The following is a 25,810-nucleotide window of genomic DNA, read 5'->3' as shown; positions in this document are numbered from 1 at the left end:
TTTGAGCCCTCCCAAAGATTCGGTTTTAATCTCCTCAAAACGCCGTCCTTTCATGGGTCTCTTCAATTTTGGGAACAGTCGTAGGGAGCCAAATAAGTGAAAGTCGTAGGGAGCCAAATCTGGTGAATACGGTGGCAGAGGCATGATTACGGTGTTGTTTTTGGCTGAAAAATTATGAAAAAGCAATGATGAGTGTGCAGGCGCATTATCCTGCACTCCAGATGCACTACGCCACGATAATTGAAGAAAACAGTGAACAAACATGTGACATGTGACATGTGATTGAACTTGCCATGCTTTTTTTGGTATTGGCTCTCCTAAGCTCTTTCATTGGGACGATTGGACCATATAGCCATGAATCGTCACCAATTATGACCCTTCTGAGCAAGTCTGGATCATCGCAGAAGCCATTCAAAAATTCCTGAGCGATGCTCATGCGACGTTTTTTTTGGTCAGAATTCCATTTTTACACCCATCATGCCCAAAATTTCAGAAAAAATTGCATAACATGAGCCAACCAATATGCCGACATCCCCAGCAACTTCTTTTATAGTGATTCGACGATTCTACATAATAATTTTCTTCACTTTCTCAATATTTCCATCGGTTGTTGATGCGTGAAAAGCGTATATCACTTGTAAACATTTTTCTGGCCCAGAGTACAATCACCGTATGCCACTGTCAAAAATTTCTCTGACAAAAATTTCATGCAAATTTTTTTATCCATTTTTTCAGATATCAGAAAATCGCCGAACACGAGAAACACTTCTGACTAAGATTTATTCAAAAAGTTTTATTGAAATGTAAATCACATCATATTGATGTGAGTTTGATAATATATCAGAATAGTGGAACACTTTCTGGGGTAACTCAACCCAATAATGGCGTATTTCTTGTCATGGTGGTGTGATTATTGAAGAATGGAAATTTGATGTAGGGGAGATCCTTGTACATTGGGACTCCATGTACCTCGGGACAATTTCATGATCATTACAAAATTTAGCCCGAGAATTGCCTCAAGCGACATCTAGTGGTCATTTAAAACAACAATTCGATTGCACTCCTCAAAGTCGGCCATTTTGACTCGGCACGTCATTGCGGTGCGTTGTCAAATTTTTCGCGTGCGTTTTTTTTTCATATGCGTAATAATTGTTGTGTTTCCTGAAAATTTTTAAAGTAAGTAATTTGATATGATTATAATTAGGTGACAACTACATTTGTAATAACTTAAATACTGGATTGCCACACACTTTTTTGCAAAACAACGAAATTCGTACCATGGGATCGTGATATTTTTTTACCTTGGGACTGTCCCTAGGTACAAGCATTTGATATTTTCTATAGCCTACTCTGGTTCAATTATAATTATTCCTTTTACTGTCATTTTAGATAGCTCGGAGTAAAGATAACGTTACTAGACCCCAACCAATTGCAGAAAATGTTAAAAATGCCGTTAAAAAGGTGACTGAGAAAAGATGTACTATCCGAAAAGCTGTCGAAGAGTTTAAGGTTTCAAAATCTTTAGTAGGTCGTTATGTAAAGCTGAATAAAGAAAACGAAACTACAACTGTCATCTATAAACCCAATAATACTGTGAAGAGTCTTCAATGATGAAGAGGAAGAGCAATTGGTCGAGTATTGTTTAACACCATCCTAATTTCATTATGGGATACCTAAAGAGTAATTCTTGAAACTAGCATATCAGTATGCAGTAGCTTTGAAGAAAACCTATCCAAGTGCTTGGGAAATAAATAAGCAAGCTGGCAAGACTGTTTCTGAATATTTTATTAAACGTCATCAAAATTTAAGCCCGCGAAAAACCGTGCCACAGCCTTTAACAAGGCTAATGTCAATGAATTTTTTGAAAATTACAGAGGCTTGCTGATAAAATATAAGTTTAGAAGTGAGAACATTCACAATATTCGGGCTGTCTACTGTGCACACGTCGTTGAAAGTTTAAGCGCCACAAGGATCAAAACAAGTGGGAACTGTAACATCAGCAGAAAGAGGTAATAATAATGTCACAATGATTGCTTGCGTTAATGCCCGTGGCAATTCGGTAGTCCCTTGAATGATATTCCCGCGAGTTCACTTTAAGAGCCACATGACTAATAGTGCTCCTCCAGAGACTTGCTAATGTCAGTGGATGGTCTAACTCCGAGAAATTTGAAGACTTTTTAAAGCATTTTATGAAATATGTAAGACCTTGTAAAGACAATAAAGTGCTGCTGATCATGGATAATCACGAGAGCCGGTTACAACCTTTAGATAGAACTGTCTTTGGTCCACTTAAGAAATATTATAACAAAGCTTGTAACGAGTGGCGTATGCAGCATCCAGGAACGCCACTAACATTATATAATATCGCTGAATGCTTTGGAAATGCTTACCCATTAGCTTTCACGCCTTCAAATACTAAAAATGGGTTTAAAGTTACTGGATTATGACCATTTAATGATAATATTTTCGGCGAAGATAAGTTTTTAAGCTCATTTGTAACTGATAGGCCTCTGGTAAATGATGGCACCATAGAAAGCACATCAAACGTGGTTGGATTTCAAGAAAATGTAGATTTAACTGGACCATCAAACCCTCACATTGTTGAACAACAAACATATATTGTTCAGTCCAACACAGAATCGCCAGCAGCACCTATTGTAACAAACACAGAAACAGACGATAACATTATGTCACCAGAAGTTATTCGCCCTTTTCCAAAGGCCCCACCTAGAAAAAATAAAACTACTCGAAACATGAAGGGTAAAACGAGAGTCTTAACCGATACTCCTGAAGAACTGGAATTGGAGCAGTTGGCTTTCTGTGAATTCAGAAAGTGACGACGATCTATGTGAAAATGATCAAGAGGTAAATAATTGTGTCGGATGTGGAGAAAATTATTTTGTTACCTCACGAAAAAAAGGCTGGATTCAATGTGTTACTTGTCGCTTCTGGGTGCATGAAGATTGATAATTATTGTCAAAAATGTGGTCCAAAGTCCAAAAATAGGATATATTTTATCGTCTTCTCTCGATCTGCCTTAGTTCGTAAATTAATTGTTAATTAGTGGTAATAACCAAAGTTCCAAAGCATAACTGTTAAGTTCATAAACTAAATTAGGTATATGTGAAATCTTTATTCTCACCAATTTTTAAGAGAAAGTGATAAATGCTATTGAAAAACACAGCTTTGTATTACTTATGCTCTCTAAGAGTTGATTTTTCAGTTGTCACTTTTTCATCTGACAGATAAGCATACAGCGTGACTCACGGTCGATGGTAGGTTAGACGTTTCTGGAAAACGCAAAACATGATTTTTCTGAAAATTTCACCTCTCACATTTCCTTACTTGTTCTATCGATCCAAAATATTTTCAGCATTGCGGCGTTGCCACTTCTATTAAAAAGTCCTAGCAATTATATTATTTTTAAATGGAACACCCCGTATATTAATACATTTTTGGAATCGCTCTAGTATTTTGATACTTTTTCGTTAATAATGTCCTATACCTATCTCTATCTGTTTTCGAGATAAAAAATAAATTGTGCTAAATATGGTCCAAAACATAGCCTTAATTGAAATTAAGTACATCAGTACTCTCAATTCATGAAAACTTGATATTTTGATGATAGTTTGGACAAACTCGAAATATTCAAATAACACCAAGAAATCGACTCCATATCATACAGGGCGTGCTAAAATTACTATTATTTCCATTGTGCATAAAAGTAGTCGAAAGTTCATTTTTTCAAATGAAACCCCCTGTATATTACTCGATAAATTGAAAGATGGTGAAAAATGTTTCAAGATGATATATCATGTCCCTATACCTAAATCGTCAAGTTTTCTTAATGAAGCCGTTTTTGTGGAAAAATAGTTATTCACGTTTCACCTACAAGTGTTGAAAGTGGCATTTTATTTTGTGAGTCGGGATTATTGCAAAACGAACGTCAGCAAGTGGAGCAAACTCACGAGCAAAATAAAATCACTTTTAACAAATGTATCATACAAATTTTTTTGTATAACGTTACTGCTGATAATAAAAAAAATTATAGGATCCATGGGATTTGAACACACGATTTTTGGATTACAAGGCATATGTTACAACTACATACGCCAACTCACGTTATTTTAAGGAGGATTATTGGTTAGTCATGAAGGACTTTCTACAGTTGGACTGAATACTACTTCGTCATCGACAGTAACTTAACAGGGATTTAATATTACCAATAGAACGAACTGCATGTGTGAACTTTCCTAAATGATTTTTTGGTAGGTGTTCTGATTGAAGTGTTTTTATCAAAGAGTTTATCAAACAGTTGTACAAAAAATAATTTTTAAAGAATTTGATTTCTAGGAAGCCGTGAAAATATCAATCTTATAACAGTTTGGTGACTTTTATACGTAATTGATAAATGGTTATTGACGGTGTTTCAAAAAATCGCCAAAAATGAATGCAAATATTGATTATTCAAACGAAGTTCTCATGAAATTATTTATTATACACGGACAGTGTGATCAAATCATTGCCAGAACTTGTAGAAAATTCAACCAAATGTATCCTGAATTAACACCAATGAACGAGAAGAAGTTTGTAAGATTACAAAATAATTTCGTTAACTATGGCTCCATGTTAAAAGCGCCTTCAACGTTACCAAAACCTGTTACTTCAAATGAGGACAATACTGTTAACGTTTTGGCATATTTTTATGCATATCCAGAAGCTTCCATTCGCAGTGCAGAAAAAGAATCAGGTGCATCACATTCTTCAGTACAACGAATTTTGAAAAATCATGAAATGCATCCGAATAAATTTACCAAAGTTCAAGCTCTAAAAACAGAAGACTTCGACCGTAGAATGCATTTTTGTGAATCCCTTTTGATTCATACACAGGAAGATCGGAAATTTTTGTCAAAAATAATTTGGAGCGACGAATCAAAATTTACGAGGGATGGTATTTTCTATAGACGGAATAAACATTTTTGGGCTGATCATAATCCTCATGTTACAAAAGAAATGGGTTTTCAAGAAAAATTTTACCTGAATGTTTTCTGTATTCCGAAGAACAATAAAATTAGCTTTTTTATTTATGAAGACACACTGAATGCAGAAATATATCTCCAAATATTAAGGATGACTGTAACCGATTTTCTTGAAAATTTGCCTTTGGAGGAATATAGGAATTCGTGGTTTCAACTGGATGGAGCGCCAGCTCATTCCACCTAGAAAGTTTTCAGAAAACTCGACGAACTCTTCGACGATCGTTGGTTTAGGCGTTTAGGGCCGTGGGATTGACCCCCGAGATCACCTGATCTCACGCCACTTGACTTTTTTATGGGGTGTTTTAAAAGAAAGGGTATACAGTACTCCAGTGCCTACCAAAGAAGAATTGCGACGGCGAATAGTGAGGATTATTGAAGATCTGGATCCCCAGGAAATTGAAAAAGCAACCACAAGTTGCGTACAAGAAAACATTTTGAAGTGTTTAGAATGTAATGGGCAACATTTTCAGCATTTATTGTGAAAATGTGATATTCTGTTTACAATTTTGTTACTTTGAATCATCCTATTCTGTTATTGTCTGTACTTTCACATGTTTCAGCCCACAAAATCATACTTTTTACCTAGAAATGACTGATTTTTTGTACAGTTGTTCCCTGGAAACTTTGAGCCATAGTTGAGGAAATTATTTTGTAACCTTACAAACTTCCTCTCGTTCATTGGTGTTAATTCAGGATACATTTGGTTGAATTTTTTACACGTTCTGACAATGATTTGATCACTTTGTTCATGTGTATAATAAATGGTTTCATAAGAACTTCGTTTGAATAATCGATATTTGCATTCATTTTGGAAGATGATTCGAAACACCGTCGATAACTCTTTGTAAATTACTTATAAAAGTAATTATCAAGCTATGAGCTTGATAATTCCACTGATACCTAAATCTAAATTCTAAAAAAAATAATGTTTCTAGAAGAAGCGACTTTATTGAGAAAACTTGACGATTTAGGTATAGGGACATGATATATCATCTTGAAGCATTTTTCACCATCTATCAATTTACCGAGTAATATACAGGGGGTTTCATTTGAAAAAATGAAGTTTTGACTACTTTTAAGCACAATGGAAATAATAGTAATTTTAGCACGCCCTATATGATATGGAGTCGATTTGTTGGTGTTATTTGAATATTTCGAGTTTGTCCAAACTATTATCTAAATATCAACTTTCCATGAATTGAGAGTACTGATGTACTTAATTTCAATTAAGGCTATGTTTTGGACCATATTTAGCACAATTTATTTTTTATCTCAAAAACAGATAGAGATAGGTATAGAACATTATTAACAAAAAAGTATTAAAATACCAGAGCGATTCCAAAAATGTATAAATATACGGGGTGTTCCATTTGAAAAAATAAAGTTGCAAGGACTTTTTGATGGAAGTGGCAACGCCGCAATGCTGAACATATTTTAGATCGATAGAACAGGTAAGGAAATGTGAGAGGTGAAATTTTCAGAAAAATCATGCTTTTCGTTTTCCAGAAACGTCTAACCTACCATGGACCGTGAGTTACGCAGTATATGGGTCATATTTTTACAGCTTATTACAATGTATTATGTTTTCTAAATTTCAATGAAAATCCTGAAGATATTTGTCCCAAGGTACAAATATCGGTGTCCGAAAGTACAAGCCTTAGTTTGTACCGTGGGACATAAAACCCAATAAGTTTTTTTTTTCTCACAAATAAATCATCGTGTGTATTTTCCTAGCATTAGAATATTTCGATGATCATATTATTATATGGTATTAAAAAAATCAATGCTTTAAGTCAAATTATGAAGGTTCGAAGAAAAGTGTCCTAAGGTACAAGGATCTTCCCTACCATTGCTCTCATAATCAACATGTTGACTAGCGGTGGAAAATTATTCACAAACAATATTGCAAATATCACGAATTTATCACTTCAAATGGAATTCTTCTGAAAATTTTGGAAAAATACACATACACTTACACATACACGTTCTCAGTATTCTCAGTTATTTTTTGTTTAAAACCATTCCTGAATGCTTATGACTGAAATATCAATTTAGTCACCAAGAATATCAACAGTTAGCAGAATGCACTCTCGTTTTGAAATGACTACAAAAAGTTTTTTCATTACCTCAAAGGCGGCTTTTCCAAGAGAGATAGATATTTTACACTCACAGTCGTTTAGATGTTTCGACAAAGAAATATTCTCGTAACTGAAGAGACTTTATAACGCAGGATTAATAATATTGTACCTATCTAAATAATCTACTTAGAGAGCTCCTTCGACTGAAGCAATAAAATGAAAAAATGGCATTTGAAATTTGCAATACTTTACTTTAACGATTTTTCTCTGCTTATGCGAAAGGAATACATCGCTGTTTTTTGGTACTGTTTAGGAGTATCAAATGTAATATGTGACTAGATGTCACATTATTCAAAATCTGTGTAAAAATCTGTTTTTCCGTTAACCAGACCACCTACGGACGACCACCCTCAGAAGTATAAACTTTTGCGAGCTAACGATTAACGAGGTCTAACCTTTTAACGTGTGATTCCTAACACGGGTTGGACGATAGCAAGTGAAAATCGATCGTTTAGCCTTGGGTTTGAACCACCGACCAACACGGCGGTCGATTTGAGCGAGTAAAGCGCCCACTTCGAACCGACCGGCTACCGACCGATTATTTCATTTATTCAACCAATATATAACTTTTATCTGCTTCTTTTTCCCCCTATATTTCTGTTTTCAGAGCAATGATTTTGCAACATTAGATTTTTGAAAGTGAGGCAATTATTACCAATAATAAAGTGTCTCACCTAGTTCTAGGAGAACTGACCGCATTTGAGGCTGCCTAATGGAAAGAGGCCACGAAGGACTATCCATCGCCTTTTTCATCATAATGTATAATACTTCAGCTGCGGAAGCTGCTATACGTTCGAATTATAAATTATTTATTTTCGTTAACAGTTAGTTGACAGTGAGTATTTAAATTTAACCAAAGCAAGTGCATCTGTCGGTGATGAATCACGTGACGGGCAACCAAAATTGGTTGATTTCAAAAGACATGTTGTGAGCACAATAATAGTGATCGACATGTGACATACCTTAATAAAAGATTGTGTGTGTACTTATTGACGCACGTAAGAAGTTATACTTCGTTTTTTTTTTAATTATTTCTCGCTATGATTCATTTGATTTGAGTTTATTCATGTATTCCAAATATTTATTGAAATTTATTTTGATACTATCATCATGTTGTACTGTGTATGGGACACCCTGACGATAAATATTATTATTTAAGATTTCAAAACTACTTTAACAAAGAAACATTTGATTTAATTTAATATTTGGAATAGTTCAATTTTCCCGGACTTCGATAATTATCATTTGCATCAATTATTGATTTATTAATTTATTTGTACACTTATTACATCCCTATCCCCACTAATACTATGAATGCGAATGTAAGTTTGTTTGTTACGGTTTCACGCAAAAACTACTCAACCGATCATCATTAAATTTTGTACACATGTTCTTGGAGGTATTAGGAGTAACATAGGATACTTAAAAAAAATTTATATAAGATAAAAAAATTATTTGTCAAAAAATCTCAAAATCTAGTTACTTTAACTTCATATAGTTCCCTTATTGATTTATTTCTATTGTACTGACAAGGTTTTTCGTGATGGTGTGCGCGCGAATCGTAAAAATTACTCTTATTATTTTTCCGTAATGCACCAAAAAAGAAGTATAGCTTCAAAAAGATAAAAGCATTCCTAGGCATATCACATACTCCAATATATTAGATTTTAGAGGAACATTGAAATGTATTCTGTTCTAGATGTTTGAAAAAGCCTCGTGTGAAAAGGTTCAATCACGAGAAATTTTTAAAAAAATGATCACTCGTTTTTTGGCTCAACTGGATAATTTCCACCATTCCGAACACCATTCCATTGAAGGATCGAAGAACAGTTACCGTTAATTGGTATATACAATTTGTTTGCCAAAACATCAACGTTCTTCATGATGATAACCTCAGCTCCCACACAGTATAGTCGAAGGAACCATATTGTGCACATTTAAAGGTGGCGGTACTCTCAAAGGCCAAAAAAATCAATACATAGAAATGAACCGGCAGCGAAATAGTCCACGTGGACTGTGTACTTGGCGATTCGTATTGGATAATTTTTACTAACCGAGGTTTATGAGTGGCCGAAGAGTCATAAAATTAAATTTGAATTCATGTTACGGGGACGAATAGAAATCGGGGAATGCGGCCTTTGTTATCGCCGTCGTGTTCAGTTCAGAAACTGATCGCGATTTGAGTGTTGAAATTCGATATTGGTGCAGTTATAATAACTTAAAATTTATGTTATCTGTTTAAAATGTGGCGTCCTTGGACAAGTACTAATAGTAATAACGAGTGTGATAACAACGCAGACTTTTTCCCGTATATACGAATAAGATTCAGATGCATTTGAATATTGAAACACAGAGAGTATGTTTCAATGTATTTAAGAATCTACATATCAAGTTTGGTTTCAAAAGAAACAAACTATTACAAGCAACATCTGATTTGACCAAAATTCCTTTCGAAACTGTACGTAAAATATTCAAAAACAAACCTTATGAAAGCAAGACGCGATGTGATACAGGGTTACCAAAATCTTTAGATGTTCATCTAATAAAATCATTTACGACTGTTACAAAAGCAATGAGTTTCCTACAATTAAAAATCATAAGGAAGAAATTAAATATTTTGGGCTATAACATGAGCTGCTGTGACAAAAAGCAGTTATGGAACGCAGAAGAGGATATGGAACATGAATTATCAGAAGCTTTCGAAGATAGTTAGTGAAGTGTTTTACCGCACATAGTGTTGGATGAGCATTGATACAATACATTTATAAAAATCGGAAAAGGAGTCTAATATTGGATAAAATATTTGATGATTTACAGTTTAGAATTGTTTTGAAAGAAAATAATATCACATATCAAAATTTCACAAATCGTTTCTATTGGTTAGGACTGATAGACAGTTGACATGACATGTCAGTGGTTATAGTGATAAAAGTTGTTGCCAACTTAAAATTGTAGATTCAATGAAACATTGTTATATGGATTTTTATCCAACGTCAAAAGATAGGAATATATCTCACTGAGATGATTAATATCTGTTTTTTTATTAATGCAGTTTTTATTTTCAGTAATGAAGGCCATTTCAAGAAAGGACCTATTTGTTAAATGTGTTTTACTAGCTAAGATCTTAGTGGCATCAAAAATCATATGGTGGTCAAACTTCTTGACATGTTCGGCTAGCGCGTATCTTTCAGGATTGGGTCTACAATCACTTTTTTGAGAGGTTATTCTGGAGCTTAAAGTTTTTGACGTTTGACCAAAATAGTTTTTGTTGCACGATTGACATGGAATACTATATACCACATTCGTTCGTGGTTTATCTCTGACTCTGGTGTATCAAGTTTTAATTGAGAGAACTGCTTTGGTGGCTATTTTAATATTCGGTAATTCGTTGAAAATTCTAGAGAGTTTGGGAGTGATCTCCCTAATAAGGGGTAAAGTACTATAAAAAAAACTTGAGTTGGAACATTATTATTTTCATTGTTTCCAATTATATTTGGGTTTGGTGGAAAAGTTGTAGTAATGTCTGATATGGATGAGGAATTAAACAAAATATTTTTTAACATACTTGAAGGATATGAGTTATCAAGAAATAGTTTAAGTAAAATACCAAGATTTTTTTTGTGAAATGGGATGTCAGGGATTTTCAACACTCTATTTTTGATTTGTTGTGAGTGAATCTAGTGAATCTAGAATTCAGCATCTTTTTAACTATTTGTATTCGGCCAAATCATTTGGTTTTGGTGCCTAATATATTCGGTTTGAGTATTTCTATTTTTAGCTACACGACACAAGAAATAGAACTAAAAGACAAACATTGTAATGTATCAATGAAATCCTATGAAAAATATGTTTAATAAAGCTGATGAAATAAAGCAATTAAACTTCAAATCAACATTTATTTTTGAACTTCAAATCATTATTTTTTCAATCCTCAAATCAATATTTAAATCGAATAATATTCGGTATTCGGTTAAACCACTATTCGGCAAATCTTAAAAAAAGTATTCTTATAGAGCTTTCATACAAATGAATTGTTTGATCTAGGTGATTCTGTGAGTGTATTTAGTGTATTTGTATAGAAGCATGTCTTCGAACACGATTTTTTATTGATTGTTCAATCTTGAAAAAAACAGGGCGTACAATGATTTTTTCCATAAATGTCATTCAGGTAACCCTCTGTGACCCTCTGTGCTAACAATCACAGTCAGTAAAATATTTCAGTAAAACTTTGACACCCCGTTACTCAAAAGGAAGCAAGTTAGGGCACACGTTCATAAAAACTGTTTTTCATGGAATATGACAAGTAATCACTACCTGAAATTATTGACATCATTTAAGATACACCCTGTATATACCTTCTTAGTTTCATTTACAAGTAGGAAAGAATAGGAAAAATCTATATTTTGACCCTCAAAATAGTCTTATTTAATATCGATACTGTTTCGCATGCGTTCAAAACCAATTCTGGAAGCAGCACAATGAAGATGACCAACATCGGTGAACCATCAAGATGGATAAACTTCTGAAGAAGCCAGCCACTCGTGCTGGCGAAACATTAGGATACAGTTCCAAACCACGACGGTCTTGGAACCCGAATGGAGATAGTAACAATGAAAATCTCGGCCGCGAAAGCCTAAATCAATTTATCACAACAGCCTTCGTTAATTTTCTCAACACATAAAAATGTTGGATCTTGCCTTCTCTAACATATTGTTTTTAGTTTTGAAGTGTATTTGGTGAAAAAATAGTACTTGAATAAACTAGGAAAACTTACCTCACAACTATAGCGGTCAATAGTTTGGACCTCTGCCTATCCACAAATACTGGAATGTGCATTCTAGACATGGGAAATAACGGTGGATGTGGCACCAACATTGTTATGAAATCGGCGAGCTTCAGTTCTTTATATGCGCCCTTCGCAGTAACTAAAGGTACGTTTCCCAAAACCATCGATGGTTGGACTTGCATCTTAGGGTGACATCCCTCACCCTCATCAGGCCAAGGCTCCAGAACGGAGTATGCCACCTGCACTATCCTTGGAGGAGTTTTTGTGATCTTTCCTGGTCGACCATCTTTATCTGGTGATGGAAGAGGTGGCCACCAAGATGATGGAATTGTTACCTGCAAAGGAAAGAAATACGTTGTAGTGAACTGATACGTTTTATGATTTTTTATGAATTACTTGAAAGATTCAATTTTGCTGAAATAACTGAAATATTTCTGGAAATCATATCTGGATATCAGCAAACTCAGACGGTGGTTTCCCATTATTTACTATTTTCGTTACTCCTCAAAAAATAGAATTTTTCTGGGGATTTCCCAGCGCAGATTATTATTTATCACAAACTTCCATATTTGATTTTGAAAGTATCACGATACTGCGACGTTGATGCATTGATACCCTATATTTGAATACAGATTTTACTTAACTGAAAGTTACGTTCAAATCTCAATTATATGCATGACCACAATTATTTCCATTTGAAGTTTATTGATAAGCCTACAAGATATTAAAAAAGTTTGCCTCTATAGAGTTCTTCTCCTTTTTCTACGAATTCAATCATAAACATGAATTGAAAGAAAAATATTCCGAATTAAAAAAACCAAAGAAACATACATGTTTCTTTGTTAGTTTTTGGGTATTTAATCTTCCACAATCTGAAAAATACACAAAGCAAATCAATAGAAAATCTGCTAAAGTGCAATAAAGGACAAACTGTATGTGAGTTCATCCCGAAAAAAAACCCGCGTGCTATAAACCACTGAAAAGTCCAATTAGTCAGTAGCTTGTCATATTCACAAATTTTGTCAACAAATCGAATAATTTATAGAAGATAAAATAAAATCATTTATTCATTAGATGTTTGATTTTTACAAAAGTAATTCTTTAATGGGAAACAAAGTTTTTGACTTTCTACTACTCCATCTTTATACAAAAAAAAGGATGAGGGAATCTTCCAATGGAAGAAAGGAAGTAATCAATTTGAAAATGAGTAACTCTATAAATGGATGTGTAGATCATGCAAATAAGTAACTATCAGACATAAACTGAAAGAAAGTCCTCCTGAAACAGCTACTTTCATAAAAACATTGAATTACACGAAAGAAAAAAAATTCTTTCGAAACAAATATTTCTATATGAACACTATATGAACACACAGAAAATACTTTTCTCTTCTCAGTTTGTATTTAAAACGTTCGTTGTGGAATAAAAATCAGATATCATTCACACGAGTTCTACTTTAAATGAATGGTAAGAAATTGCACTTACATGGAACACTGTCATCCTCACTGGTATACATCGATGTTTCGCCTTAAGACACTTGCCCTAAGGCTCTTCAGTACCAAATTGGATAACATTATAAAAGGCTTTGCAATAGGTACTTGACAACTTTGAATTTAAATTATGAACGCACTATTTCACTAATCATCTAATTGTTGCTTTCTTTTGTTTCAGTAAACTTAACATTTTCATTATGGTAAAGTACACGAACGAACAACGTTTGGAAATTATAAAAATGTACTACCGAAATTCGGAGTCGGTGACCGCAACTTTAAGAGCGTTAACTCCAATTTTCGGTCGTAATTCTCGCCCCAGTAGACAAGCAATAACAAGTTTAGTGCAAAAATTTGAGTCTACATATTCATTGTGTGATGCTGTCGTGCCAGTGAGACAACGGGCTGGTCGAAGTTCCGAAAATATCGCTACCGTTAAGGCGTCCGTAGCAAATGATCCAAATCAGTCGATTCCGCGGCGTTCTCAAGAACTGGGCATCGCCAAGACCACTTTATGGCGAATTTTGCGTAAGGATCTGGGTTTACACCCATACAAGATTAAGCTGACTCAAGAATTGAAGCCGAGGGACCATTTGAGTCGACGTACGTTCTCCGCTTGGGCTCTGGAGAAGATGCACCAAGATGATGAATTTCATCGCAAAATCATTTTCAGTGACGAAGCTCATTTTTGGCTCAATGGGTTCGTCAATAAGCAAAATATGCGTTATTGGTCTGGTAAAAATCCACATGTGCTTCACGAATCACCACTTCATCCACAAAAAATTACTGTTTGGTGCGCTTTGCATGCCGGCGGCGTCATTGGGCCATATTTTGTTAACAATAACGATCGTCACGTTACTGTGAATGGCGATCGTTATCGCGCCATGATTACCGATTATTTTTGGCCCGAATTGGAACACATGGACTTGGATGACATGTGGTTTCAACAAGACGGTGCCACAAGCCACACAGCGCACGTTACAATCGATTTATTGAAGAGTAAGTTTGGCGAGCGTGTTATCTCAAGAAATGGACCAGTCAATTGGCCGCCTCGTTCTTGCGATTTAACGCCTCTAGATTTTTTTCTTTGGGGCTACGTCAAATCATTGGTCTATGCCAACAAGCCGACAACGTTGGAAGAACTTAGAGCCAACATTGGACGCGAAATAGCGGCCGTTCCGGCCGAAATGTGTGACCGAGTCATTCAAAATTGGGTCCAACGAATCGACCGCTGCCGACGTGCCCGCGGTGGCCATATGAACGAAGTCGAGTTCCATTCATAAATGTTTTGAATGTATTTCAAGTCGGTAATAAAGTTTTGGAAATATCTCAAATGGTTTGCGTTTTATTTACAAAAAAAGTTGTCAAGTCCTTATTGGAAAACCCTATAGAAAGTACACACAATTCAGTTTGTGTCTGATAGTTACTTCTTTGCATGATCTACACATCCATGTATAGAGTCACTTATTTTCAAATTGATTACTTCCTTTCTTTCTTTGGAAGATTCCCTCATCCTTTTTTTTTGTATTGGAGTAGTAGAAAGCCAAAAACGTTGTTTCCCAAAAATTAATCACTCCTAAAAATATAACCCCTTCAATTCAAATAATTCTTCATCTTTCGTAAAACCCAATAATTCACTTGTAAAAATCACCTCAAACAGAAATTAATATACAGTTGGCAGTTGTATACATAAACACGTACTTATTTACTAATAATTCAGTTGTCAACATATCGACGACGTTTCTCACTATCTTCAGGGCTATAATGAAATAGACAAATTACTACAATATAATTTACTAGGGAGTAGCCCCGGCTCCGCACGGGTGCCATGCTGATACTGAATATAAATTCACCCACCGAAAATTTAAGGGAATGAAGAAACAGTGATTCAATTTTCAATTTTTCGAATCGATATAAGATACTTACATGAACATACATTATTATAACAGTTATCCTTTATTGTCCCAAGGGTTCTCCTAAGCACTCGAGACACTTGTTTTGTGCATACCTTTGGAATAATTCATGATTTTCATTAGGTTCCTATTATTATACTGATATAAAAAAAATACATTCTATATGGTGGAATTCTTGTAGGAAATGATAAAATTCAATCAACGAATAATTCTTATTCCTTTGGGATTGTTTTTTAATTCAATTTTTTTTTCTTTGTTTAGCCTTCTCTAATTTTAGGTTTATTATTCGTTTTATTTATTTTTTTTCTCTAATCTTACATTTCAGTCTTCGGAGTGATGAAAGGGTAACTTCATTTTATGAACGCGCTTATTTTACCAGCGGCTGGCACCTCGGTTGGAATATTTAGACATCTTTTCTTACTGCATATTTACAACATTAACGAACCTACATACAAAATTTCAGCCTCCGAAGATAAAGCAGTACTTAGAAATAGTGATGAAAAGGTAAATTTCATATGAAAACGTGCCTCTTTTATCCCCAGTAGAGGCGACCCATTTGAAATATTTGAAAATCCTCTTTCATTACACATCTACAGCATAAAACGAACCTGCATATAAAATTTCAGACACCGAAAATATAGCGGTACGGAGAAACAGTGTTGAAAAGGTAATTCATATGTAAACGCGCCCCTTTTATCCCCAGGAGGGGGAGCTATAGTTGGAATCTTCAAGAATCCTTTTTAATTGCACATCTTCAACATGAAACAAACTTTCATACAAAAATTTCAGCCTCCGAGAATGTGACGGCACGGAGTGTTGAAAAGGTAATTTACATCTGTAAACGCGCCCCTTTTACCCCACGGGGTCTCCCCAGTTGTAATATATGAAAATCCTTTCTTAGTTCGCATGTAAAACCTGAGAAGCACCTATATACCAAATTTCAGCTTCACAGGACTTACCAGTACGGAGAAACAGAGAAGCATGAGTGAGTGTTAAACAAACTTTCGCATTTATACTGTGAAAAAGACAAACGGAATCAATTCATTATAATATCGATATTTGAAAAAAATCACGAAACACATCAAATGTAAATTATAATTTGACATTCTTCAACGTAAAAATACCACCCCTATCTTCAACCCCCTTCTAATGACAGGTACAACCCACAATTTTTTAAATGGGAAGTATAAGTTAATAATAAAAATAATGATAATAATAATAACTTTATTCACAACGTATACAGATTAGAGTACAATTAAAACAAAATATGTAAACAAAGTGGTTTGGCGATAAGAGCAGAGATCTTGTTTCGCAAGAAGTTATAAATAAAATGTAAGTACATAAATATTTTTATAAAAGCAAGTATGGCCTTCATGGAGTAGAAACTACAAAACATTTTATTTAATTTTGTGAATTTGGTGTTATAGTTAAGCAAATTATATTTCGGCTTGAGGTAAAGTAGGCCGATTAAACAAAAAGTAAGAAAAATAGATAAAACCTCAGATAAATATTACACATTCTATAAGAATAAAATATTAATGTACAAATAGATGAAATCTTAGGCAATATGGCTAAGATTATACTACTTACAATACAGTATGATACAACTTTGGGATAAATTTGACCTAAGACTAACTTATTTCACTCTAACAGATTTTTTAAAATTGTCTATCTTTTTCGAGAATGTGTTTTCTTATTTGTTTTTTGAATATTGGTTTGGAATAAGAATTTTTTATTTTGTGAGGTACGGTGTTATATAATTTAGTTGCCATGAAAGAATATGCTCTTTGTGAAATTAACTTTTTAACAGTAGGATAGGTTAATTGGTCGCGATGTCGTGTGTTATAGTCGTGGTTTCGTGATGATGCTTTATTTTTGCTGAAATGATAAATCACGTTTGTACAATAGTAATATAATTGTCTCATATCCATAACTTCACACTGGAGATCTGACGAGAAACGTGAATTTCTAGACATGATCAAGTTCATGAATCTCTTTTGTAATACCTCTAACAGATTGAGGTGTACACGCAGAGCTAATCCCCATGCTGTTATACAATATCTCAAATGGCTCTCTACTAGGGAACTATATAATTGATTAAGTTCTTTGTGGGGTAAGTAATTTTTCAAGGAACGGAAGTTGTGAAGCATTGTTTGCAGTTTTTTTATAGTATATTTTATACGAGAGTCCCACCTTAAGTTTCTATCTAAGTAGACGTCCAAGTATTTGATTTCTCTCAGGGAATCTATTTTTATTGTTTTTCCTTGTTCGCCGACATATCGTTTGTGATATATCGTTTGAAAGGTCACTCGATTCTCTATTCAAAAATGTTATCGCTTTCAAGCTGATTGCAACAATTGAGACAGAATACATTAAAATCATGTTGGTTTCCGAAATTTGATACAATTACACTCAAAAACTAAAATGTAATGCAAAATGTAATGAAATATAGAATACGAAAAAAAAACTATGGATGTTAACGAAGTAGATGTTCAAAATGTTCACCGCGAACGTCTTGGCAACATGCTAATCTCAAATTAAACTGTGTTCTAACATTATTTACCATGTCAGACGTGACCGACATAATCGCAATCGTTATTCGTTCTTTTAAGTCATTTAAATCTGAAGGTTTAGTTTTGTACACATTGCTCTTTAAATATCCCCATAAAAAGAATTCTAATGATGAAAGGTCAGGTGATCCCGCTGGCCATTCAATCGATTTTTGTCTCCCTATCCACGGATTGGAAAATGTTGTATCGAGGGTATTGCCGGACATTAATTTGCCAGATAATTGCTAAATAATTATCGCCATTCAAGTTGCCCTCACTGAAAAATGGACCAATCATATGGTTTTTTACAATCCCTGCCCAAGCATTAACGTTTTGAGAGTTATTGCGTGTGTTCTTCTCTCATCCAGTGAGGATTTTTCGTTGACCAGTAGCGGCAATTTTGCCGATTAGGATGACCGTTAAGAGGCAAAGTAAACTCATCAGAAAACGTAACGTTTTCCAATTGGATAATATTGTTATCCAACATGTCCAGCATTTGCTCACAAAAATAAGTTCTATCAAAATCGTCTTCCATGAGCTCCGGAGTAGGTATCATTTTATAGGAAAGCATTTTATTTTTTTCTTTTAATATTTTTACTATGGGGGTAGCATTTTTTCGTTGAAGTACGTCAAATTATAATTTAAATTTGAAATATTTCCGAATTTTGTTGAAATATGTATCGTAACCGAATCAATTAATTTATTCCATTTGGCTTTTACACACTGTATGTATGAGTATGTTGTTCATGTGAAATAAGATATTTTTTGTGGAAAATCACTAAAAAATGTGAAACTGAATAAATATGAGATATATGTACAAATGAAAATATTAAGAAAAAAGGATCTAGTTTCCTACTTCTCCACCTTTGGTGAAAATTCAAAACCTTTTATTCCCAAAAATATACCCCTTTCAACTTAAACAAGATTATTATGGCCGAATGAGCGAATGAATGTCATAACGTACTATCATCGATGACATGAGTAGATTAAACTCATTCATGACACGAAGTCTTGATTTGATGGGTGAATTGAGTGCTTCATCTGATGATGTTAACCAGATTTAGTGCTGAAGAGGCGATAAGGCAAGGTGTCTTAAGCCGAAACATGGGATGTCCACTAGTTAGGATGACACTGTTCCATGTAAGTGAAATTTCAACTCTTTCTCATGATATATTGTGTAGCAATCCTGTGAATGATATCTGATTCAATTCCATAACGAATGGTTGGAATACAAACTGAACAGAGAAAATTGTTTTATGATTCAATGTTCATATAGAAGTATTTGTTTCAAAAGTATTTTTTTTTGTAATTCAATGTTTATATCTGTTTCGTATCTGTTTCGAGAGGACTTTTTCCAGTTTGTGTCTGTTACTTTTTTGTATGATCTACAGATCTTTGCATAGAATTAATTTCTTAAAATTGATTGCTTCCTTCCCATCTTTGGAATATTCCCACGTTTTTTTGTATAAAGATGGAGAAATAGGAAGCCAAAACCTTTCTTTCCCAAAAATTAATCTCAGCTGAAAATATACCCCTTTCAATTTGAAAATATTCAATTTTATGAAAACTACAGCATAATAACAAATCAAAATCACACTAAATACCCGTGGAACACTATATTCATCGTGTAAGTTCAAAGATAAAGCAGAAGGGTTTTCAGTTTATCTACTGATGTCATGATAAAATGAACTATCTAAAGAATGAAATATCTAGCTGTATCATAGGAGAGTCTAGGTTAATTCACATAGGTATAAGGTGTCTCCCGAGAATTCATTTCCATTTTCAACTTCTCGCCTCAGCAATAGCAATCAGGTATGATCTATTTTAAAAGAGCTATTGTTACCTACTGAAGAATACATGCGGATTCTTTGATACCTCATTTTTTTCGTAAATTTTTACCTAGGTAACTTGTCACAGAAATATGTTATTTATACACTGTTTCCATTTTCAATTGTTTGTCTGAGAAGATCTCAATGTATTAGAAGAACTAGAAGTTGTTCTTATATCAAATCTGGAACAGTTTAGTTATAAGTTTTTGATATTTAAGTTAGCTGTTAGATATAAGTATAATCATTACGATAGTGATAAAAAAGTTTGAGTCCGATGTTTGTTTGATAGAGCTAAGATAGTCTGCAATTCAGTTCGTAATCTAGAAGCGAAAGTAACTGATAATGAAACCGTTTTGGAGAAAAACGCGTATCCGAAACAATTTGTAGAAATGCACTCAGTGAAATTGGTAAAGATTGTAAACCACATATACATATGAAAAATCAACACAAATCCAATAGCAAACACGTATCTGACAACTTACCTTATGTTCCTGGTTTGTCCAAAAAATTGCAACGAATCGATTACAAATATGATGTAAGAATAACTTTTAGAACTATCAGTATACTGGGATCGCTTCTGACATAAATAAAACTCGAGTATACTGGTGAAAAAACGATTGATGTGTATTTCGAACAGCTCTGAAAAAATGGATCATATACGGTTGCTATTGCTGAGGCGAGAATTTTAAAACGGAAATATGAAACCAAACCGAACAGAAGAGAATCACTTATCGAAACATCAACCATCTAAATCTAAAGGAAGCTTAGCAAATAAATTAATTTTTTTCTATATATTATTCCATTTTTAGTCAAAATTTGTGAGTTCGCTAGGTTACTGACTCATTGAACTTTTCAGTCTCACATTATGCAGTAAATTTTTGTGGTGAACTTTTTAGTTTCCTCTTTATTACACTTTAGCAGATTCTTTATCGATTGAGCTTTGTTCATTTCCCAGAATATGGAAGGTTAAATATCCACCAAACAGCTAGCACAGAGATGAATATTTTGAATTTCGTTATTACGTATATCTCTTCGACATAGTTTATTTTCAAAAAACTTCGAAAACAAGCCATTTACCCGGTCTACCTCACTTTCAAGAAACAATAATAAGCGTTGACATACTTTGTAGAGCCTATTAATAAAATTTTTCTTCAAGGACAAAACACAAGCACTACAGGAAAGTCCCCAAGGCGCTCTAAGAGCGGTGCCTGTGCGAAAATAGCGATTCACGTTGGATTTGAATCGCTGGAGATAAATTCGTTTGCAAAAACGTTCTCAGAAAGTGTATTCAACATGAACGCAGTTCTCCAAATGGAAGAGTTCTTAAACAGTTGAGTTAGAAGTGTAATGAGTCGTACCTCAAAACGACGAGCAGCCACAGTCCGTCGGATATTTCTGATATGTACCGCTCTTGGTGGAATCAAATGTGCCAAGTCCCTTGAACACCTCCCGTGTTAAAGAGAGTAAAAGAGAGACAAATCTCCAACCTTTCTTCGATATTCCAGACGGTCAAGGTTACAAGTAATGTTTGCTGCTCCAATCAGACGGATAGCTCTTTTATGAATGGAATCCAATAGCTTCAGAGTATGCTTATGGGCGGAACTCCATACATGAGAACAATACTCCAAAGAAGGTCTGATCTGAGCTTTATAAAGCATCAAACATTTCTGATGTGTGTGTGTGTGTGTGTGTACAGTTTTCTAGTTCGGAACAGTGTTCCAACCTTTTGAGAAGCAGCTTTTGCAATTCCAGCGAAATGATTGTGCCAAAACATATTGGTGTCCATTTTAACTCCCAACAAACTTATCGAAGCAGAAAGCAGAATTGCCTATCCTGACATTATTATATCCGGTTAGGAGACATTTATCTTTTTGAAGAAAAGCGATACCTAGGTTTTCGTGGCATTGAATTGAACCTGCACCACAATGCAAAACACCTCTACATCCTTATTAATCCAACCTCTGGTGCCGGTGAAGATGTGCAGCCGATTTTCTGGAATCCAAATGGAATGACGAGACAATACAATAAAAAAAGGGTTGGAGACAATATGGAACACTGGGGAACACCAGCATTAATGGTTGAAATATCCGAGAGATATCCATCGACGGCCACTTGCAGGAAACGCTTTTTGAGGAAGCTGGAGAGCCATACTGAAAAATGATCTGACAAGCCATAGCATCGAAGTTTGGTCAGCAAACCAGCAAACACGGTCAAAGGTCTTAGAACTATCAAGCGCAACAGCTTTTGACTCTCCATGTTTCTCGACTGCGTTATTCCAAATATGAGTGACATACAATAGATCAAGATGTTGAAGCCTTCCTAATATTCAAGAATATGGTGGTTTACGGCTTTCTCCATGATTTTTTATGTCTTTGATAGCAGATGGAAGATTGTTCTTGCCTTTTTGGGGAATAGGCTGAATGCGAGCAATCTTTCAACGAGAAGGATAAACTTCTTTCTCGTAGTACAGGTTGAAATGTCTGCAAAATACTGTTCCGAGTTTTTAAGTACGATGACTGGCACTTCATCAGGATCAGACGCCTTGTTAACATTAAGCTATTTCAAAATTCGCCTGACTAGACGTTGTCGAAAAGTAATTTCTGGCATAATGGATTCTAGTATGGGAGGCAAATTGTTCACCTAGTAGAATTGATTTTTCTATGGATGTTGTTGCATTTGAACCATCCGCTTGTGTTGGTGGTGGAATTGTGGATTTTGTAAAGTTTTAGCTATCGACCAGAAGGATCTAGACCCGTTGGGATTTACAAGCAATTTATACCTTATTCTCTGTTTTCGGCACCGGGATTTTTGCGCCATTGCCGGTGGGTGAGATTTTTGAAGGCGACAGCTTCCTCGCCATCTTTGTTGAACCAAGGTTTGAAGTTAGAAGCTTGTTCGTTGGAGCGTTTAAAGGACGACATCGCTAAAAAATGTTACCATTTGAAAAAAATGTGCTATTTCATCAAGGCAATGCACCGTGGCATCAAACGATGAAAAAGGTGGCAAAATTTCATGTATTGGGCTTCGAATTGCTTCCGCATCCTCCGCATTCTCCAGGTATAGCCCCCAGCGACTTTTTCCTATTCTCAGACCTTAAGAGAATGTTCGTTGGAAAAAAATTCAGCAAACTTTGTTGAACCAACGTTTGCCGTTAGAAGTTCGTTCGTTGGAGCGCTTGAAGAACGGAATCGCGAAAAAATGGTCTCATTTGAAAAAAAAGTGCTATTTCATCAAGACAATGCAAAGTGTCACCACCAATCAATGAAAACCGTGGCAAATTTGCATGTATTAGGCTTCGAATTGGTTCTACATCCACCGCATTTTCCAGATCTAGCCCCCAGCGACTTTTTCCTATTCTCAGACTTCAAGAGAATGCTCGTTGAAAAGAAATTCAGCAATCTTTGTTGAACCAAGGTTTGCCGTTAGAAGTTTGTTCGTTGGAGCGTTTGAAGAATGGTCCCATTTGAAAAAACAGTGCTATTCCATCAAGACAAAGCATCGTGTCACCAATCAATTTTTGCCACCAACGGTGGCAAAATTGCATGAATTGGGCTCCAAATTGTTTCTGTATCTACCGTATTTTCTAGATCTAGCCCCCAGCGACTTTTTCTCAGATTTTAAGAGAATGTTCGTTGGAAAGAAATTCAGATGAAGAGGTGATTGTCAAAACTGAGACCCATTGAACGGTTACAGATAAATCGTACAATAAAAATGGTATCGAAAAATCGCTATAATCTTTGTATCTCCTTCGAAAGCAACTATATTGAATAATAAAATGAAATTTTGTAATTATTATATAAATATAGCCTAAGAACTTTTCAGAACAATGTATACTTATAGATAATTTTACTACTTTTGAGATTGTATTCGACCAATTTTATTTCTGAACCAATTATAGCCTAAAACTTATTTCCCACAAATTAATCACTCCTAAAAATATAACCCCTTCAATTCAAATAAGATTCCTCTTGGCTAGGATTAAATCAAATAGGTGAATGAATGTCATTACGATGTCATCGATGACATAAGCAGTTCAAGCTAATTCCGTGACAATAAAAATCGTAATTAATGAATGAATTATGTGTATTTTCTATAATGTTATCCAATTTGGTACTGAAAAGCCTCAAGGCAAGTGTCTTACGGCGAAACATCGATGTATACCAGTGAGGATGACAGTGTTCCATGTAAGTGCAATTTGTTACCATTAATTTAAAGTAGAAATCATGCGAATGATATCTGATTTTGATCCGTAACGAATGTTTGGAATACAAACTGAGTAGAGAAAAGTATCTTCTGTATAATTCAGTGCTCATATAAGAGTATTTGTTTCGAAAGAATTTTTTTTCTTTCGTGTAATTCAATGTTTTTATGAAAGTAGCTGTTTCAGGAGGACTTTCTTCCGGTTTGTGTCTGAAAGTTACTTCTTTGCATGATCTACATATCCATGTATAGAGTTACTTATTTTCAAATTGATTACTTCCTTCCTTTTTTTTGGAAGATTCCCACATCTCCTTTTTTTGTATCAAGATGGAGTAGTAGAAAGCCAAAAACTTTCTTTCCAACAAATTAATCACTCCTAAGAATATAACCCCTTTAATTCATACATAGTTTGCTTGGTAGAAAAATAGGCGTAGTATTCAACTACGAAACAATACACATTTGAAACGTTCTTTTTTTCAAATGAAGAGAAATGTATCGTATTTTGAAAACTGAACTACATTTTTAAAAACATCATTTCTATAGAGAAAACCAAAAAAAAAATGCAATACGTGTTGGTACAATTTCCACAAATATTTTCTGTGATAACTATTTAAAATATTATCAAGAACACTTCAAACTACATGTCCCAAAACTATAATGTGTTGATGTTTATTATGCTATCTGTTTGCTGTCTACAGAATATTCTTTATTGTACTTCATTTCTTACCTGAGCTAGACAAACCCCGTCTTCTCCATCGGGACTACATGCTGCGTAAAGTGGACTATTCGTCCCCATGGTCGCGTGAAGGACTATGCAAACCCTTTGGTGATGTCGGGCGAGTAAAACCTGTCGCCTACCACCTGGATCAGTTCCGGTGTGGAAAAGAACGCGCAAAACGGGAGAGTCTCGAGGTACCTCGTTTCGAACAATATGAGCGGACATGTCCAGATGGTGTGTTACTTGGTCTTGGAGATCGATCGCTGGAACTAAAAACAATTCATATCAGAATGCGACAGATTTTTTTTGTATAAAAAATCTGATTTCGAACGTGTCTTTTATGGTGATCTCAAGGAAGCGGGTAGTTTTCTTGGATTGTTTAGGAAAAAATCACATTCAGTGAAGAAGAAATTCAAACACGGAAGGATTTTTTCCTTTCGTGTGATTCGATGTTCATGTGAAAGTAGTTGTTTCGAAAGGTTTTTTTTTCAGTTTGTATGTGAAACAAACTTCTGTGTACTCGTATGCATCACATATCTTCAAAAAGAGTTTTTTTGTAGATACTTTTTTTTTCTTCGAAAGTTTCCCACATTTTTGTTTATTGTTGGAGAAGTAGAAAGCCAAAAATACTTCTTTCCAAGAACAGATACCTCATAAACATATTCCATTTTCAATTCGAACGAAACTCCCATGACCTGATTAATCTGGTAACTTGTTTTATTTTATTGACATATTTCAACTATTTAAATGTAACATTCTTTTTGACACGGCCATCCGCACCAATAGTAAGTTGAGCCTTTTTTGTAACAAAATGTATATTATTGCATCATATTTTTTTGTAGCTCTTCCTTAATAATGATAATAAACTTTATCGAAATATTGGAATAACTTGTGTTATAAGAGTACACTTACGTTCTGCTGATCACCCAAAGATAGTTCCTAAGTTTTGTTTCTAACTAGTCAGCAAAAACAGTAAGTCGTGACCTTTCACATGTATAAGAAAAATCACTCGGATCACAAAACAATTGGAGAAGTGTAAGGATGATATAGATCACATGGGAGGTGTAAATAAAATTTCTTACAAGTTGGAAATTGTCTTACGAGAGCGTAACGGTGAGTACTTTTTTTTTAATTTAAATAGAACATTT

At 34.6% G+C, this 25,810-nt stretch overlaps 1 protein-coding gene across 2 annotated transcripts in view; it reads right to left on the bottom strand.

Annotated features, from left to right (window-relative positions):
• The window catches only part of dtn (transmembrane protein 132C dtn), a 237,620-nt gene that overhangs the window by 198,542 nt on the left and 13,268 nt on the right, over positions 1–25,810 (bottom strand). For both annotated transcript variants that reach the window (XM_074180116.1, XM_074180115.1), the window contains exons 2-3: positions 24,672–24,931; positions 11,952–12,298 (exon numbers count right to left, since the gene is read on the bottom strand). In XM_074180116.1, the coding sequence (XP_074036217.1) occupies positions 11,952–12,298; positions 24,672–24,931 (607 nt within the window). The remainder of the gene's footprint in view (positions 1–11,951; positions 12,299–24,671; positions 24,932–25,810) is intronic.

Source organism: Leptinotarsa decemlineata, unplaced genomic scaffold, assembly GCF_025532065.1.
Source record: "Leptinotarsa decemlineata unplaced genomic scaffold, Ldec_3_MD MMD2_tig00026294_RagTag_RagTag, whole genome shotgun sequence".
In the NCBI taxonomy this organism is placed as follows: domain Eukaryota; kingdom Metazoa; phylum Arthropoda; class Insecta; order Coleoptera; family Chrysomelidae; genus Leptinotarsa; species Leptinotarsa decemlineata.
This window is presented reverse-complemented; position numbering and strand designations above follow the sequence as displayed.